Source organism: Neltuma alba, unplaced genomic scaffold (assembly GCF_004799145.2).
Source record: "Neltuma alba isolate B1F8T4 unplaced genomic scaffold, ASM479914v2 tig00002178_pilon, whole genome shotgun sequence".
NCBI lineage: Eukaryota > Viridiplantae > Streptophyta > Magnoliopsida > Fabales > Fabaceae > Neltuma > Neltuma alba.
In genome coordinates, this window is record NW_021632769.1 from 271,410 (window position 1) to 290,202 (window position 18,793).

Genomic DNA, 18,793 nt, shown 5'->3' on the forward strand with positions numbered 1-18,793 from the left:
TATGATTATTCCAGCTGCGTACAAACGCTACAACAATAAATAGTTTAACCGTCAAAGCGACGTAACCAAACTAGGAAAGTAAGAAACTTGATAACATGAGACGGAAATTAAAGAATTCGTCATGTTGGTATGATCATATATAATAAGGCTATTAGTTATTCTGTCAGTGACAAGGGCCATCGGTGATATTACTCCAACCCCAAACAAATGAAAAACTAAGAATGAACATGAAAGGAATTCAGAAGCGATTGCAGCAAGCAATAGAAGGGGAAAATAGCAATCAAGGAAATAAAATGGAATAACTATTACCTTTTTTATTTGTTACGAGTTAGAAGTACAACATTTGTACTGCTTTCACTTTCTCTGTTTGCTCATTTCTCCATTTGTGTTGCTTGTGCTTCTCTTAAGATCAATGAGAAAAGCAGTACAAATCAAATCACCTGAGCTGCATAAACATTTCCCAATTGAACGGGGTTCAACCAAGAAATGGCATTTAAATCGTCAAAACCAGATCCACTTCACTTGTCATGGGGAGGAAATCTTTCTTCATCAGTAAGCTATGCATCACCCAGTTAATCAGTAACGCCAGAAGAATTTGCTCTTCATGGAGTTTCCTCAAGTATAATTTCATCTTCAAGGGATGGTGCCGTGTTCCTGCTATATGCAAATCCTGCTTGGCCAGTTCCCTCTATCAGTGAAGACCGAACAACCTACAGGTAGTTTAATTATGTAAGTACTTATGATATATAAAACTCCACTTAATTCACTTGCGTAACTTCTCCCAGCAACTTGCTTCACTCTAAAACCCTCAAGTAGATAATATGGAAGCAGAACAATCTTTCAAAGTAATTGGGTACAATGATCATGCATGGCATTTGATAAGTGAATCATTAGAAAAGAAATGCAATGAGAATAAGAAAAGCATCATAAGGTGATTGGGTGAGATCATTTAGGTGTTCCAACATCCTGACAGATAATCATTTAAGCGTAAAGGCAAAACAAACGGAGCAAGCAGCAATCACTTGATTAATTTCATGAGAGAGAAGAGCATACAACATCTGACCTTGTTCGCTATTCAATGAAAAGCATTCAGCAGACTTAAGAGTAACCAACCTTTTCAAGTTCTTCTAGAAGATGAGGGTTCTCCTTCAAGTACAGCATTGCTTTGTCCCTTCCCTGTCCCAACCTATTTTAACACAGAGGATAAATCACATTAAGCCAAGGGGATTCCATGTCTTATAATTAAACAGTACACAGCGTATGTCACTTCTTACTGGAAAGAAAGCACCAGGAGAGCATGCCAAACTAATATGAACGAACACTAATTGGCAAGTTGTTTGAAAGCATACCGATGATCTCCATAGCTATACCAAGAGCCCTTCTTTGAGACAACATCCAAGATTTCTGCGCAATCTAAAATGCAACCCTGCATTGAAATACAAAGTCAAAATAGTGAATGATGCACACACAGTGAGGTGACAATCGCTTTCTAGCTGCGATACTTACCAGTTTGCTGACTCCCTCTCCAAATATAATCTCAAATTCAGCTTGTTTGTAAGGCCTTGATACCTAACACAGCTTGCTAGGTCAGGGATCTTTAGAGAGAAGTGTAAAGTCAGAGAGAAATACAACATGGTGCAGATCAGAACATCTTTGAGTAAAACTTGGCAGTGATAAAAAGGCTCAAACAACCAGTGAAATGAAAGATTTTAGTGCAAGGCTCATGAGGTTGTCACCAAAGTGTAACTCTAGTAAGAATAGAAAACAAAAAAAGATCAGGACATAAAATAAAGACAACCCTACAGATGCTTTATGGAGACGGGAAACTGAAGTTCAGCTAAAAGAGCAGGTTATTGTTTAATTCACCAAGACTGTTCCAGTAGAGGGCCAAAAAAGCCCTAAAGCCCACACACACACACACACAGAGATCCATAATTACAGAGAAGATTTTTTTATCCACACGATCTTTATGCCATAGTTCAATGTCTCATTATGCTTCTCCTTTTTCTAAGTTGGGTCTGTACACTAAAACTAGCGCAAACCCAGCAACAAAACTTACAGACACATAGTTGAAAGGAAAATTTTGAGCCATTCCAGAAACAAAATGTCATATTCCAACTGAGCATGTCAAGCGCCATCACTGAAATGACAAACAGCAAAAGGAAAAACATTGACAGGCACATACTCATAAATTCTAACATACCTTGCTCTTTTGGACTCTCACACGAACCCTAAGGCCAATTTCTTCATCACCTTTAGCCTAAAAGGAAACGAAATGCACAAATATAAATCAATTATGATATTACAATCAAAAGAAAGATATATTTATTTATGGCACAGGTTTTGCACTTACAGATTTTATCTTCCCTGTGGAACGTATTTCAAGTCGAACTGAGGCAAAAAACTTTAAAGCAATTCCACCACTTGTCACTTCTGGATTTCCATAGTAAACACCGATCTACAGAAGTAAATGAAGTTGAGCCATCTTATCAAAAGTTTTTCCTTTTTTTTTCCCCAGTCACTAAGAAGATTAGGTAATCAGCCATGACCAAACAATATATTTTAACCATATGCACGTAGACATCCAGAAACAAAGCAAACCTAATTACCTAGAAGTACCTTGTATCTTATTTGGTTTAAAAATATAAGAGTGCAACCAGCTTTAGAGGCATTTCCAGACATCTTTCTCAAAGCTTGGCTCATGAGACGAGCTTGCAACCCCATTTGCTGCATTCCAATCTCACCCTATATTTTCAAGAGAAGAGCACAAAGAATTACAAAAGCTACCCAATCCCTAACCTGTTTAAAATAATAACAATTAAAACCCAAATGAGAAGGAAAATGGTTGCATACTTCAATTTCTGCCCGTGGAGTGAGAGCTGACACAGAATCTACACAAATGAGATCTATCGCACCAGATCTACACATGCGATCTGCAACTGTAATAGAGAAAGAACAATCAACCCACATACATCGTAACACAAAGCACCCCCTACTGCCACAAGGACTATACCAAAATCAACAATTTCAACATAACCACATGAAGAGAAAAGACAGTATTACTCTCAAGAGCCATCTCTCCATGATCAGGTTGGCAGACAATCAAATTTTCTACATCCACTCCTAAAGCTTTAGAATATGCTGGATCAAAAGCATGCTCAGCATCAACAAGCATTGCATTACCTCCTAACTTCTGCACAATATGATCAGAAGAGTCAATATCAGTCTCAATCCCAAAACTCATTTGACACCAAGTGAACCTTCAAGCCAAGGAATTAATGGTAGCATGAAAAGATCCAAAAAGATGAAATACTTGCACTTCCGCAATGGCATGCAGTGCTAGGGTGGTCTTCCCACTGCTTTCTGGTCCATATATCTGGAAAGTGATAGAACAGATAATGTGAGCTAGTCATGGCAGGCTAATATTTCAAAGGATTTTTGAGCAGACTGCCCCATGCCATGTTGCAAAATCAAGAAAGGAAGAATTAGAGTAGCTAAAAGTCTATACAAGCTTGCTCTGATGGTTCATACCATAAATCTCACAAACGACCGCACTTTTCAGTGTAGCTTAAGCACCATATGATATATATGATCGCCAAAAGAGTCAACGTAAGAGCAGAAGATAAAAGAAATTAAGAAAAGCACAAAGACAGAATCAATACCTCCACAATTCTTCCTTTTGGAAGGCCACCACCTAAAGCACAGTCTAACGTCAAACAGCCACTTGGAAAAGTTTCACTGCAATGAACGTTATGTTTAAGAAATTGTCATGTGTCATCTGATCTACAACACAAAAGAAAGTGGAAAGAATAATTTGAAAATTTGACAAACTTAAAGACACAGGAGTCAGAAATATTGGCAGAGATGTAGGGAAATACATACACCAAAGCTCCTCCAGCACTGCCTAATCTTGTGACACTTCCCTTTCCAAATGAGTTATTTATATCATTCATTGCTGCTTCCAACGCTTTTTGCTAAAAGACAAATTTCACCGTCAAAATTAACATACTTTTGATTCAAATTTCATTTTGGATACAGGAAGAGATTTCATCAAAGAGAGAAATAGTACAAATAGGAGAGAGGATTCTGTATTATTCAAAACAGAGAAACAAAAATGAAAACAAGGAGCCAAATAAGCTTAACCGCTCGAGGAAGCAACGAAGCTTTCATATCTATCTGCATGTTAAAGGGTGGAAACTCCTTAAAACACCCAATTTTTACCAAGAACTCTAAACTCCAAAAGAGAAAAGAAGAAAACAAACTCCAAGGGAAAGTCACCATTTGATTATGTTAAAGCTGTTTTAGAACTAAATCTGCACATAACAGCACATATTAAGGGAAGAAAAAGTGAATAGGACTACAGGATTTGTGCTATGACATTTGTAATAAACCCATATTGACATGTTAAATGCTACACAAGCCTGGAAGCTAAATAAGGTATTTACAAGCCTAGAAAACTCAACCATTCCCTCCACGGGAAGAGATGACGAGCACAAAGTAGGCAGCAGGCAGCAGGCAGCAGCGCGCGCACGGTGTTTAATTCAAAATGCTCCACAACCTTCTTGTGTTTATTCACATTAAATAATTTCATAAATCCTAGGTGTATATCCAGCATAACAGTAGGACAGCACAAATCAAGCATAAAATTTAGATACAGGGATTCGCTATCAATTTTTTTTCGCTAAAAACATTACATGTGGAGACTTTCCGATAAACTTTTTCTTAAACGTTTGTCCCCGTGATATAATTTATTGAAAAAATTCGCTAGACAAACACCTAAAAAAACTTAAAAGGCTTTTCAACATATCAAACTGAGAGTTTGTGACTCAGAATAACTACTAGAAGTTCAGCTCACTGGAATACGATAACTACGCAAAGAGTTGTGAGTTTGTGACTGACAAACTCTCGTTTAGGGTGACTAGGAACAAAGAGTTAAAAGTGGTCAAAACATTGCAGCATTTACAAATTTCAAAGAGAAATGAAACAAGCCTTCACCAAAAACGCAATGCTACAAGTGATGAAATGAACCTCTGAAAATCATTTTTCGACAAATCGAGAAAAGCAGGCAGATAAAGCAATGCATATACATACCCGGTCAATGAAGCGGGGGTCAAAATCACCAGAAAGAGCGCCGTTAACTTTCCCTTCGAACTCGCACCGAATCTTAACCTGCTTGGAGGCGGACTTAGGGATGAAGCGAGTGCGACAAGACTGGTACTTGGGAGGGAAAGGAAGGAAGAGGGAGGAGGATAGCTTGAGATTGACCCCATGAGGTTTAGTAGAGAATAGAAAATCCATTACAACAGATAGGAATGACCTATGACAAGACGGCAACACAATATGCTGCTGCCCAAGCAGCTGAAGAAGAACGAGACGAAGATACAGTGAAACACAATGAGGAAGAAATGAGCGCGGGTTACCGATAGTCTGATACTGGCGAACGAATATCCCTTTTCGTTCCACTTCTCCCCACACAAAAATCTTGCACTCGGTAACAATCCAACAACATCAATACCAATATTCAATTCAACTACAAAATTACGTTTCATTGATCATATAAAAACAAGGGCCAATTCGCTTTTGTTTCACGCAAAAGAAGTACTTCCTTTCAAGCGTTGCTGTGATTAAGAGGAGTTTGACTTCATGTGAATTCTTCGGCTACTAGGTGAATGACTGAATGATGAAGAAAAAAGTAACCTTTTTTTGTCAAATTTCAAATCATAAATTGTAATTATTGATTTAAATTATTATAAATTTAAAAATATGAACGACAAATTAAATATATAACTTTTAAATATAGCTCTCAATTTGCATGTGTCAACTGATATTTGTAAATTATTTTTTTAGAAAAATTTTAAATAATCTAGCAGTCATTAAATTGCTATTAAAGATTTAACAGTCATTTGCCCAGGCTCCTTTTTTCAAAGGATAACTAGGCCCAGCTCAAATTGGACCTTTGCCATCCCACAATAAATGCACTTCACCTCTAACCCAAATAATAGAGTTGGGCCACTTTTACTTTAGGTTGTCCCCACAAAGTATTAGAAATGATTGGCCCAATAGAAATCATCGGATCAAATAAAAAGTAAAAAGTTGCCTCAAGTACCTATAGAAAAAATGCCCACATTTACAGTAACTCAAACATAATTGTCTTACATACCTTCTAGGCTTTGTATAGGGCAAAAAAAAAAGGAGGAATGAAATGAAAAATTAGACAAAAGTGTACTAAAAAGGTATTAAAATTTTATATTCAATATGAAAACAAAATTTTTTTTAACTAACCTCTATATTTACAATCAAAGGGAGTATTCTTTTAGAGAGCATTAAAGCTTACACAGACACTATTAGTTGTGTGATAAATAACGGAGGTGGAATATTAATGTGGTAGCACTAGGAATGGCTACCAATTTTTTTTTATTTTTCATTAATTTATTGATAATATGATGAAACTTGTATTTCACTTTTTCTTATTTACTCCTCCGGTCCTTAATATAAGACCCATTTAACTAATTTGATTAGATTAAGGAAGTTAGGTAAATTAGTTAATTATAAGAAATATGACACATTTTTCCTAAAACATCATAATCATCTTTCTTAATACCCCATCTCTCTCTTCTACTTGATTATAGTTGAAGGAGTATCCATAAGGATAATATAGAGAAATTTGATAAATATGAAAAATAAGTCTTATATTTATGACCAAAATCAACTCAATAATTGGGTTTTATATTAAGGAACGGAAGAGTATATATATATACAACGAAACTTGGATTTCTAAATTATGGAATGGATTCAATAGGAGTTAGGTTATTAGTTGCTTTCAGGAATATCAAATACTTGTTATCTGCAACAGAAAGAACAGATACTCCTTAGACTTTGAGTTCCGCGCACCCAGCCCAATTTTTAATTCCCAATTTATGTCACTATCACCCTTTTATATATATATATATATATATATATATATAATCTTTGAATTTTTATAATCGCAAATCGATTTTATATCATATTTGCCATAAAAAAACACATTTTAAGTATTTTTAAATCGCTAATCAATATATCATTGAAATTGACATTGATTAATGATTATATAGCTGTGTGAAACTGAAAGTTATGTATTAAAAAAATGTCATTTTCGGTGCTTTGATAATTTTATCTTACATTAAATGTGTTGTTTGATTAATTTTAAAATCCTGTGTAGTTTGAAGCCAGAAAAAAAAAAGAAAACAAATAAAATCCTTTGTAGTTTCCGGAGGAATTAGTATTTCAAAGAGGCAAATGTGCATTTAATTCTACCAACTACCGTTCGTGTGCATTGAAAGGGAGACATACCGAACCTTTCTCATTTGTCAAAGAGGCTTACGGAACTTCATTCTAACAATTATATCAAATTTATTTTTTTACCAAAATCATTTAAAATACGTTAAATCAATTTAGATTTGAAAACACACATAAATTACACTTAGAAATCTATATTGAGACTAATATTTAGAAATAAAAGAAAGCTAAAAGTTCGTAGCGATATTACTAAATACTCCTAACGGAGCTGAATAACTCAAAAATTATAAATAACTTGATTTATCTCAAATTTCAAGCCATATAAAAAAAATGTATCTGATTTTCTTTAAAATAGTAAAGGAAACACTCTTAAAAATAGTTTTTTCTCTTTGTATTATATGCACGAATAAAGGTTAAGTTGAAGATATATGCGTAGAAATTACATTTAAGGCTACTAGGAAATGAAATTAAAAATGATAGAGTATAAAATCGCTGCTAAACATGATTTTTTTTTTGTGAGAAAAAATGACTAATTAAATCTATCTTCATTATATTAACATGCATAGCAAAATTCACGACAAGTCGTGCTGTTTGCAAATCATGAAGGGTTTGACTTGTGGTGAATTTTATTATCTAATATATGTTAAATTTTAAAAAGATAAATAGGTTATAATTATTACCTTTGTAATGATTCTAATTAGTTTTGCAATGATTTTGACAAGTTAAAATTTGTCAAAATCACCTATTTATTATTTAAAATTTAATAGGTATTTTTTGTCATGTTTATATTTAATTTTGTACGATTATCTTAATAATTGATTTATTTCTAATGAATTTGATATAATTATAAAAATATCAGATTTTATGGCAGTTGTTTTTATAACTCTATCATTAAGTCTCTAACATAATAAATAAATACTAGTAATTCAATAGAAAGTTTACATAGACAACTTTCATGTCAAAAATTAAAATCTAGGAATACAGATGTAAAAATCTTCATGGCTTTTTTAATACAAATTGTATAGTCATGACGTGAAGGATCAAAACTCTGTGTTTTGGAGTTATTTTCTTAACTTCACGCGGATTTTATCCAATAATGTCATGTTTTCATATTTTGAGGTCATTGTAAATCCATAATCAAGGGCACGGATTTCAAAATTTAGCTGAAAGTCAATGAATTGACTATTTATATTATGATTAGCACATTAATAGTCTTACTTGTCGGTGCAAGTGATTAAATAAATTTAAAACACTTATCATTTATTAATTGATTGATTGATGTGAACGGGGAAAAAATATCTGAAAAATGCAAATTACCGTTGGTTGTCTTTTTTTCTTTTTTTTAAGCATATTATGGCCTGTTTGACAGAACGGTAAAAATTTTATATAAACATATTTTAAGTAAGTCGAGACAAGACTCTTTTCATATACTTATCTTGTATTCTATAGATCACTATTGAAAAACAGCTTATAAATTATTTATAAGTTGTTTCAAACAAATCCTATAACTTATCAGTTTAACATTGCTCACACGAGTATCTTTTAATTTTCTCCTCGTCATTTTTCATCCCTTTAATCATCAATCTGGCTACTTTTTCCTTCTTTTTAAGTACAGTCAAGTAATTTTTTTTTAAAAAAATAATTAGTTATTTAGTTTTTATAAATGGTTTTCAAAATCACCCGACACCCATCATTAACGTGGTTGTTGCCTTTTGTAACAAAAAAACACTGTTTTGTAACAAAATATTTTAATTTTTTTTACAACTGCTTGATATTCAGGTATCTGGTTAAAATATTAAATTTTATCCTAGCAGCGATACATTTAATTGGATATAACCCTTTCGATGTAATTTTTTTCCCATAATGATCACTTTTACTTAAAGGGAATCAATTCTTTCTACTCGACTTAACCATGTTTGTAAATTTTATATTTCCATTAATAATATATTGAGTTGAAATTAGGAAAAATGGCAAATAAAAACTCCTCAATATGTGAAATTGCGATTTGAGACCTTCAATTTGAGAAATAGCAAATAAAGACTTGGTCTCATATTACAAATATAAAATCTTGATAAAATGTCTCAAATGTCCCTCAGCCAAATGATATGTTGATTATAGGAAATGACAAGTTCACTTTAACAAATAACAATTTTAATAGATCAAATCACAACTTAGCTGAGGGTATGCCAAATAACAAGTTGATTATAAAAAATGATAAGTTCACTTTAGCAAATGACAACTTCAGTAGATCAAATCACAATTTGACTAAAAGGCATTTCAGACATTTTACTAAGATTTTATATTTGTAATATGAGATGAGGTTTTATTTGTTATTTTCTAAATTGAGAGTCCCAACTCATAATTTCACATATTGAAGGGTTTTTATTTGCAATTTTTTCTTGAAATTATTTATCACTCACCAATAGGTGTTGGTCATGGCCAAATGCAGGGGGCTTCAAGCATTTAAATATGAAGTTTTAAATTTGATTTCGTGTGAATGCAAGAAAATTTTTAAAAAAGTTATCCCTAATTAAAGTTGATGACACTTGCATTTCATATAGTCAAATAACTATATCACCAAAAAAAAAAATCAAAAGAGTGATCCCTGATTTAATCCCTTAAATATGAGTTTGTTTGAATGCCAAAAAAACAAAAACAAAACTCTAATTAAGCTTGATAATAGGCTCGATAATGTTTGAGTCCCGTTTAAACACATAGGTATATTGAAAAAAAAATTATTTATCCCTCCTTGTCAAGGCTAGACCTACCACCTAATGACGTGGGAGTTATAAAACTGTGGCGTTTATAGTGTCAAAGTTTTAATAAAGATGGGTTATAGTGTGAAACAGCATAGAATAATATAACATGGAAGCGTGACCTTTAAAAAGGAGTCAGGGGATCCATATGGTGAGGTCACGCAGATTTAGTTTTCAACCCATAGCAATTGTCTCCTCCCATTTACTTAATCCAAAATGAAAGTGACAGTCATTATCATATTAATCAATGATTAATCATGCCCATTTAACAATACCAACTCTGTTTTCTCCAACCTACTTAGCTTTTTTTTTGTGTGTGGCCTTTTTTGCTTCATGGTCCTGTGAATGTGATTGAAAACAAAGCAAATGTTATGAATATTGATTGGAAGTTTGCCCTCCGATTCTATGAATAAGCTTCAAATTTAAAGATGATATGGTCTATTTTATAAATTCTAATTTGAGATTTGTCCAAACATTTAATGTATTTTTCTAATTTTGCTCTTAATTATCTCATTTATCATACACTCTTATCATATTTTTTTATACATCTTTTTTATTTATTATAAGAGCTTATTTGGAAGTAAAATTATATTTCGAATCTATTTATTATTTTTAACTAATTTTAACTAATTACTAATTATCTGTAAATTAGGTATTTGAAACTTATAAGAATAAGAGGAAGTATCAAAGAGAATGATGCTCATTCTCCGTGAATGAGAAATAAAATAGATGACTTGGATGGTGTAACATTATAATCAATTTTTAAAAAAATATTTTCACACAAGTTGAGACAAAATTTTTTTCTCATGCTTATCTTGAATGTCATAAAATTACTTCTAAAATGTCAATTCAAATACTCCCTTGATGGTATTTGGATATGAATTTAAGACCTCATCCAAATGTGATGGGAAGTGAACAACTTCATCTGCATACTTTCTTTAATATTACTCTTTTTGTCTCTTTTTATAAGCAATAATTATCATATTTTTCTTATCTTTACGTATAACTAATATTTACAAGTTGTCTTAAATTTTTATAGCAAATTTTTTATTTTATCTCATTAATTATTTATTTTAATACTCAATATATTTATTATCTTATTTTTCAAATCACCACCTCTTTTTCATCATAGTACTCAATATATTGATCTTCGTGCAACGCGTTACAGATCTTATTGTATCAATGATCAATTCTTGGTATGTAAATTCCGCAGAGTTTGTGTAATGTTATTAGTTTAATCCTATGAGGAAGATTTTCATTACCCACTTTGATATTTCGCTTAACGCAGGATCAATAGCACAATCCCATACCGATATATAATAAACATCAGTTTTAAAATTTTGATTGAAAATTTAAAGATTATACCTGCTTCTGTAATTTTTCCCCCCTTCCATGGCCTTGTCAATAATGTTTTTACTTTTTAATACAAACAGAATAGAAAAAATTGCAAAAAAACCGTATAATTTGAAAAATTGTAAACAAAGACTCATTAATAAAAATTGTTAATAAAACCTATACTATTATTATCAAAACTTATTGTAACGGGTCTCTATTTATAATTTTTTAAATTTCACGGCCATTTTTTGCAATTTTTCCAACCGAATAATATTGGATAATTTGTAGTGAACTAAGTTATGCTATAATATAATAAATTTTAAAAACTAAATCGCCATTACGTTAAGAAACATGCGTATTTTAACACCAATCACCAAATTGACTGCGAAAGTGAATCAGAAATTGCTCCACAAGCTGGGCATACACACATCAGATAAAAGACTCTCAGAACTTGCTTCCCCTAAGCTTGGTGAACCTTTGAGAGTACTAATTTGGCTTTGTTGTTTTCTCTGATCAATCTTAGTGAGCTGATCCACGCAAGCTTTCAATAACTTTCTACTATCACCAGCGAAATCCAAATTAGGATCTAAGCAAGAAGAATCCAGATCGCATGGCGTCGTTCCTCCACCATATGTGGTGGTCACATTGTGGTTCTTGACAGGTACTACGAAATTTGGCTCCATAATGCTTGCGCTGCTTGTGTGGTTGAAGTTAGGGTTTGTATGGATCTGCGAGAAGATGGAGAAGCAGGGCACTTGCTCGTAGTCATCTTGATGAGTTTGAGCTTGAGCCTGTTGGTCGAAACTGATGTAAGAATCCATTAATGCAGGTAGAGATGAAGAGCCTGTGTCGTCGTAGCAGCTTCCGATGCTCTGTTTCGCCGAAGGCTCTCTGTTTTTGAGGAACGCCCTGCACAGAACCCAATCCTCCTGCGCGGCCATGCAAATTCTCTGTTAGTAGGTAAGCGAATGGTAGATATAATTATGATTGATTTGGTGATCCTTTGGCTTGATTCATTTATGAGTAATTTTGAATTTCTGCGTCTTTACAGCTAAGGAATTTGGATTATCTTCTTATGCTTACGTACGTTAGGTGTTTGATAAAAATTTGAAGAGATATCTTCTTAGGTCAGCCACCAAATAACTAAATAATCTCGTGGTCATAGCCAATGGCCATGCGAGACAAAATTTAGTTATGATAAAAAAGGGAAGAAACATATTCTACAAGGACTTGGTCAAGGTAGCAATCACAAGTGGCCTCTATAATTTATGAAAAGGAATAGGATATTAAAGATATAATAAAGAACAGAAACCATTGAAAAGAAAACAAGAAGGAATATGCTCTGAAGATTCAAAATAGTTGATTGTCGAAAGGCTGAAAACTTGGCCATTTGGTGTGAACCAAAAAACAAGTAAGATTCCTCTTTTATCTGAAAATTATAGAAAAAATTTAAATGTCTGGTCACCTCAAAACATAATTAAAAAAATAACAAATATGGAGGCGCAAAGTTTAGTGGATAATAGGGCATAAAATGTCTCTATCGTCTAAAAAAGACGAAGAAGTAAAAACTAATATAAAAACTAATCACGTAAATTAAACACTGTATACCAAAATTTATTATACCTTGGCTGAAGAAAGTTTAGGAGGGCCAAGGGGACCTTCAAGGCGAAACTCATGCATGACCCACTCGGTCTTTCTCCCTTTGGGTGCCCTTCCTTGATAGAAAACCAATGTCTTTCTCATACCAACAAGGGTGCCCTTGCGAAGGATCGGCCTGTCCTTCCCTGTGGCCTTCCAATAGCCAGAGGCAGTGGCACGATTTGTGCGTAGGCCAGTGGCGTACTTGCGGTCTCGCTGTGTGTAGAAATACAACTCCTTCCCTCCTACACATGCCGCCTCTGCAAAACCATTAATTCAAAAATGGGTCAGAACAACCAATATGTTAGTATATTTCATAAAATATGTAAAGAGCCACACTATTCAAGCTCCATATGAAGCATGCACTCACGGTCTAGTTATCAAGTGTTAATATCATAAGTCTAAAAGTGTTTTAAATACGAGATCGCTGGTGAACACAGTGATTTTAATTGCAAAAAAGGGAAAAAAAATTATGGAAAGAAAGCTGCTAGATCAATAAGATGTAAATGTGTTAAAATCGGGTGATGCTCCCAAGCTTTTCTTTGACAAACTAGAATAGTAATATCTATGGAAGCTAGTCAGGGAGAATTGGCAGGTTATAAGGTCAAATATATCATAACTAAGAGATTGATTTCAGAAAATACATGACCTCTAACAGTGACACAAAAATAATATACGAAGAACAGAAAAATTTGTTAGGATAATGTTGTATTTGTTTTTAGTCATGGTACTTGTTTTGAAGCAATTATTGCGCGCCCCGGGGGGCGGGATATATTGCAAATTGCAAATAATTCAGATAACCATTCATATAGGCCCCATGACTAATTGACTATAGCCTCTTTCCACTAATTGCCTTTGTATCTTCTGATTTGTCTATCATTATCTTTTCAATTCTGATATGACATGGGAATAAAAAAAATACAAGACTAATTATGGAGATTTCATTATCAAATAGTCGTAATATATCAAAGTAATATAAATGCTGTGAACGCGTGGCCAAGCAGACCAAAGCATTAATGTTGACACATCTATCTCCCTCTAAAATATTGTCCCAACTTCTAGACGAAGAATCGCATTTAAAATGAATTAATATTGCTTACTTTCTAAGTTATTACAAACAAACATTGAAATATAGATGCTATTATTGAAGAAAATATTAAAAGATCGGAAGAAAAACTCCTATAGAAAAATGATAAAAAAATTTGCGGATTCTTATTCTGAGGGGTCGAGAAGTTAACTCCTCCTGATGTGAAATGCCATAACTGATGGGGATAGGGATAAGACTTGATAGGATACAGCAAGGATGAATGTTAGACTAGGGAGTTTGACTACTTTCATAAGAAATTCAAGTTTAACGTGTTCATGTTCACGCCTGTGGATTTTTATTTCAATATGAATATCACTATCGAACACTTTATAATAGCACAAGCTCAATCTGTCAATATAGTTAAAAAGCTTTTGAAGGTGATGTAAAACAGTTAAACCATATATATATATATGCATGATCTTTGCAGTTCCCGTTCAAAGCTGCTAACCGTCACTACTGTATAAATTCCTTTCCCAGGCTTACACGCATGTATTTATACCCATAGGAACTTGATATAATCTTTTTATCAACATACACAATAGGAAAGAGAGTTCTATCATTCAGCATATATGGGTGACATATTTCATGATAAAAAAACCTATTATTTTGATATAATTATTTTTTCAGAAGTCGTCTGATATATTCAGTCCGTATATAAATCTAGCTGAAATTGAAACAAATCTTAGAAAAATCATCATTTAAAAAACGAAGTTTATGTATCTTTAAAAAAAAAAAAACTACACACGCGAGCGCGTGCGTAAGGGTTGACATATAAGCTAAGCTTCGCACCACTTAAAGATAATAAGATTCATTACACCAAGAAAATTACAATGCGTGAAAACACGAGTTATCAGCATAGTTCAACCTCGTCATAGGGGAAAAGATAAAAGTACACCATTTTTCTGTTGGTTTTTTATGTCAAGCTAAGTTTTTTAATTTCATATCTTCCGTTGTTTGCATAAGGCAGCAGATAATTAAGTTGCCAGTAAGCTCTATTACATGTTCTTGGCTTCTGCTAGAAAAAATATAATTTAAAACCTTTTTTTGGCCAAAAAATAATTTGAAACTCAAGATGCATATATTAACTGAGCAAAGAAAACTTTCGGAAAACTCTGCTTTATGCCATTAGTCACAGTCTGCAGGTATCCTTTCCCTATCAATGACATAATTGAAGCAATCAGACTGCACAAGTAAACGAAAAAAATGGGATCTATTAATAGCCATTGCAGTAGCTATCACTTTACCCGCACAGCCACAGAAGTTGGGAAGGAAAAAAAAAGTTCGCTTCTATGGTATTTTGGAAGGGGAAGATTGCAAAATAGAGGAGAGCCTGAAAGTAACGATCCCATTTGTACTTCACCAACCAGAATAGCAAACTTAGATGTATCAAACAAGCCCTATATTTAGCAGCTTGTGAGTTGCCTAGTGTAAGAAGAAGAACAAATAGGAAAACCTTAAGAAACTCGATTCGATTTCAGGCCCTTCTTTAGCTTATGAGAGTTCAACAATTAGCAAGATAGAAATCTCAGATGAATGAAGCAGGTAGAACAATCACGTATATGAGAGACACGAGAATCTGAGATCGTGATGATGATGAGGGAACTGAAGGGAAATAAGAAAGAGCACTCACCAGGAATGTCCCATGGTTCACACTTGTTAAGATCAACATCGATCATGAGAGAGGAGTCACAGTGTGTCACCTTCTTCATTAAGTAATCACATACAAGTTCTTCATCTCTGGGATGAAACCTGAACCCAGGAGGCAACTTTGCCTCTACCATGCTTATGCTGCTCATTTTCTTTTGGACAGTGAAAAAGAGATTGGAGAGAAAAAAGGAAGAGAATTAGAAGAAGCTCAAGTGAGAAATGTGAAAGATAGAAAAGGAGGACGAGAGAGGAGTATATTTAAATAGAGGGAAACACAAAGCAGGTAATAGTCAATTAGCAATTCTGTGCAAGGTAAGGATGGAGGGCAGGACTGTATTAATATATATCCATTGAGAGGGAGGGAGGGAGGGAATTTGCCTATGCATATGATGACGTGGACAAACCAATCGCTGCCAACTTGCTGACATGTATTTTTTAGTCTTGGGTTTGTTGCTTAATTTGATTTGTAAAGAATTTATGTGAATTAGATTAATAATAGATAATTTAGAGTAGGCAAAAACAATCATCCAATCTCAAAATAGAGGGCTTGCTGGTTGTGATGACATAGTCTTTTGAGTTTTGTCCATTTCTGCTTGGCCACAATCTTGATTGGTATGGCTGCTCTCTCTCCCCCCTAATAAGTTACTCGTAATGTTTCTATTTTATGGGCATAAATTTAATATGGATGATGGGATTTTCTATATAATTTGGCAAATGAATGCTAAATAATAATCTCTGGATGACATTTGTTGTTATACAAACTGGTTGTCTTTGTGTAGGTAAGCTGGCATCCACTGGTTTTTTTAACGAATGACCTTTTGACAAAGCAGGAGTGTTTTTTATTTTTTTTTGTGTCCCAATAATTTATTATTTATGGGTCATCATGAATAATTCAGATTTAATAAAAGACAAATTGTGGATAAGACATAGCCAAAGAGTCTTTATTGCAAAAAAAAAAAAAATCTGATAGGAGGAGAGAGAAGTTAGGACGTTAGGTAATCAACATCGTCATTACAGTTACAAAAGGGGTAATCACAAAATAATTGGAATCAAATCAAGTTATTAGCTCCACCCTTAAAAAAGGGTTACCATGCTTCTATTTTTTTAAAATCGAAATAGATGTATCATGGGAGATTGTAATAATATATTCTTAGGAAACAGAAACTACGATTTTGAAGAACCCAATTGGCATGAGAGAGGAGTCAGAGAACCCAAACGCTATGTTTGGATATGATCCTTTCCCCCCTTATTCTAGCTACCCTTAATATGCCAAAATAGTCATTCACCTTTGAGAGAGTTGAATGGAGGACCTTTCGTTTTCTTTAAAACTTAAAATAGGATGAGGCATGATTCGAATATCTGCATTTTTTGGGGCCCGAAATTAATTTACATTTTCTTCGTGACGAGATATTAATATTTTGTAATTAGGTGGATATTTTATTTTGTACATATTTAAACATTTTTAAATCCTTAAATGCACAAAAAATTCAAGGCAATATTGATAAATCATCATCAACAGAGAAATAAATTCACTGCAAAAACAGAAATAAAAATAATTCCATGTAATTTTTTTGCAAACATATTATAAATAAAATTTTAAGTTTAAAAATTAAAAATAAAAAAAAAATCTGTTATGAAAATGTTGTATGAGATTATTTAGTTTATACATGTTGCCTTTTCTCCTTGTCATAGGAAAGATGTAGCGATATTAAACTTTGAAGGGATGGTGCCCCTTTTGTTCTTTTCCTTTCTTTTTGGCTGAGCGGTACGGCGTACTATTGAAGAATTTATATTGGCCTGTTTGGACTGAGAGTAGAAAAAATAATTTATTTTTAATTTAATTTTTTAAAAAAATTAAATTAAGCAATGTGATTTGTGTTTGAGTTAACTTTTATAAAAGTTAATTTATAAAATAAAAAATTTATTTGGATTATGATTAAATAAGTAAATTTAGTTTATAAAATGACTAAAATAGGTATTACTTTTATTAAATAATAAAAAATAATTAAAATTATGAATTTAAAAATAATAATTTTAAATTATTATAATAAGAAAAATTTATATTTAATAGATAAAATATATTTAAATTATAAATCATAATAATGTGAAAATTTGTGAACCAAATAATATTACATAATTAATTGGATAATATACTCTGCATAATTTATGTAAATATAAAATAAAAAGTAATATTAAAAGTTAAAAATATTTAAAAAAATTGTTAAAGATTATTTTTAATTAAGAGAATATTAAAAATAAATAACTCAAAACTTATTAGAAAGTACAAGGAATATAGAAAGAGAAGCATAAGAACGCCATAAAGATAAAAGCAAAAATGTCTTTTAATTCTAAAAAAAAATATTTTCATATAAGTCATAAGTAAGTTTTAGGTGCTTTTGTAATCGTACTTAAAAAAAAATTTTTGACACATAAGTCAAATTGGCTAAAAACTACGACAAACAGTTTTTAAATTTGCAAACAGACTTATTACACTTATAAACTATTTTTTCTCTGCCAAAACGCCTTACCAAACAGTCATATTATCTATATTTCACAAATAAACTCATGGTGTGCTTCTCAAAAAATAAATAACAAAAATGAGAAAATGAGACCATACTTCAAATATTATGAACCAAAAATACGAAGACAAGTTTCCAATTGCAAATGCACAGATTTAAATTTTAAAAAAATATACTTGCCATAAAAAAGTATCAACTAGAAATAAAATAACACTGGTATAAATAAATAATAAATAACACGTATTATACTGATGGTCACGCCCCCATCAGGCTTGACAATAACTTTCTGCAACTACCTAAATTAAGTTGTTCAAACCAGGAAAGTCTTCACCATTTTTCTGACCTTTTCATCAAATTGATACAGAAAGTTCTACCACGTGAGTGATTTGCAATTGGTTTGAAACTATCACTATAATATGCATAAAACACAGTCCAAATATCTTATAAAAAAATGACTCAAGGGACAAATAAACTTAGATGCAATGATTAAGGATTCTGCAACATTAGGGATTTGAACTCGCAGAAGAGAACTTCCC

General features: G+C 32.6%; 2 protein-coding genes across 2 annotated transcripts; both read right to left on the reverse strand.

Annotated features, from left to right (window-relative positions):
- Positions 1-107: 107 nt before the first annotated feature.
- Positions 108-5,476, reverse strand: LOC114719249 (DNA repair protein recA homolog 1, chloroplastic). The gene is made up of 13 exons (XM_028904722.1): positions 5,092-5,476; positions 3,883-3,974; positions 3,663-3,738; positions 3,314-3,376; positions 3,064-3,193; positions 2,854-2,939; positions 2,620-2,745; positions 2,354-2,458; positions 2,204-2,260; positions 1,507-1,569; positions 1,350-1,426; positions 1,114-1,186; positions 108-710 (listed from the first exon to the last, which is right to left on the reverse strand). The coding sequence occupies exons 1-13, from the start codon at positions 5,296-5,298 to the stop codon at positions 603-605; spliced, it is 1,263 nt and encodes a 420-aa protein (XP_028760555.1). The 5' UTR covers positions 5,299-5,476; the 3' UTR covers positions 108-602.
- A 6,190-nt stretch (positions 5,477-11,666) lies between these two features.
- On the reverse strand, positions 11,667-16,039 carry LOC114719725 (NAC domain-containing protein 21/22-like). Its single transcript, XM_028905246.1, has 3 exons — positions 15,722-16,039; positions 12,990-13,264; positions 11,667-12,295 (listed from the first exon to the last, which is right to left on the reverse strand). The coding sequence occupies exons 1-3, from the start codon at positions 15,885-15,887 to the stop codon at positions 11,762-11,764; spliced, it is 975 nt and encodes a 324-aa protein (XP_028761079.1). The 5' UTR covers positions 15,888-16,039; the 3' UTR covers positions 11,667-11,761.
- Between the last annotated feature and the right edge of the window lie 2,754 nt (positions 16,040-18,793).

Bases quoted from the DNA above. Each gene is read 5' to 3' on its own strand.
- LOC114719249 (XM_028904722.1), bottom strand. From the start codon at position 5,298: ATGGATTTTCTATTCTCTACTAAACCTCATGGGGTCAATCTCAAGCTA. The intron at 2,261-2,353 runs GTAAGTGCAAAA...GTTTCCTTTTAG, and splicing joins CCACAGGGAAGATAAAATCT to GCTAAAGGTGATGAAGAAAT. The intron at 1,570-2,203 runs GTATGTTAGAAT...AAGCTGTGTTAG, and splicing joins TGAGAGTCCAAAAGAGCAAG to GTATCAAGGCCTTACAAACA.
- LOC114719725 (XM_028905246.1), bottom strand. From the start codon at position 15,887: ATGAGCAGCATAAGCATGGTAGAGGCAAAGTTGCCTCCTGGGTTCAGG. The intron at 13,265-15,721 runs GTGAGTGCTCTT...ATGGTTTTGCAG, and splicing joins TGAACCATGGGACATTCCTG to AGGCGGCATGTGTAGGAGGG. The intron at 12,296-12,989 runs GTATAATAAATT...ATGGCCGCGCAG, and splicing joins CTAAACTTTCTTCAGCCAAG to GAGGATTGGGTTCTGTGCAG.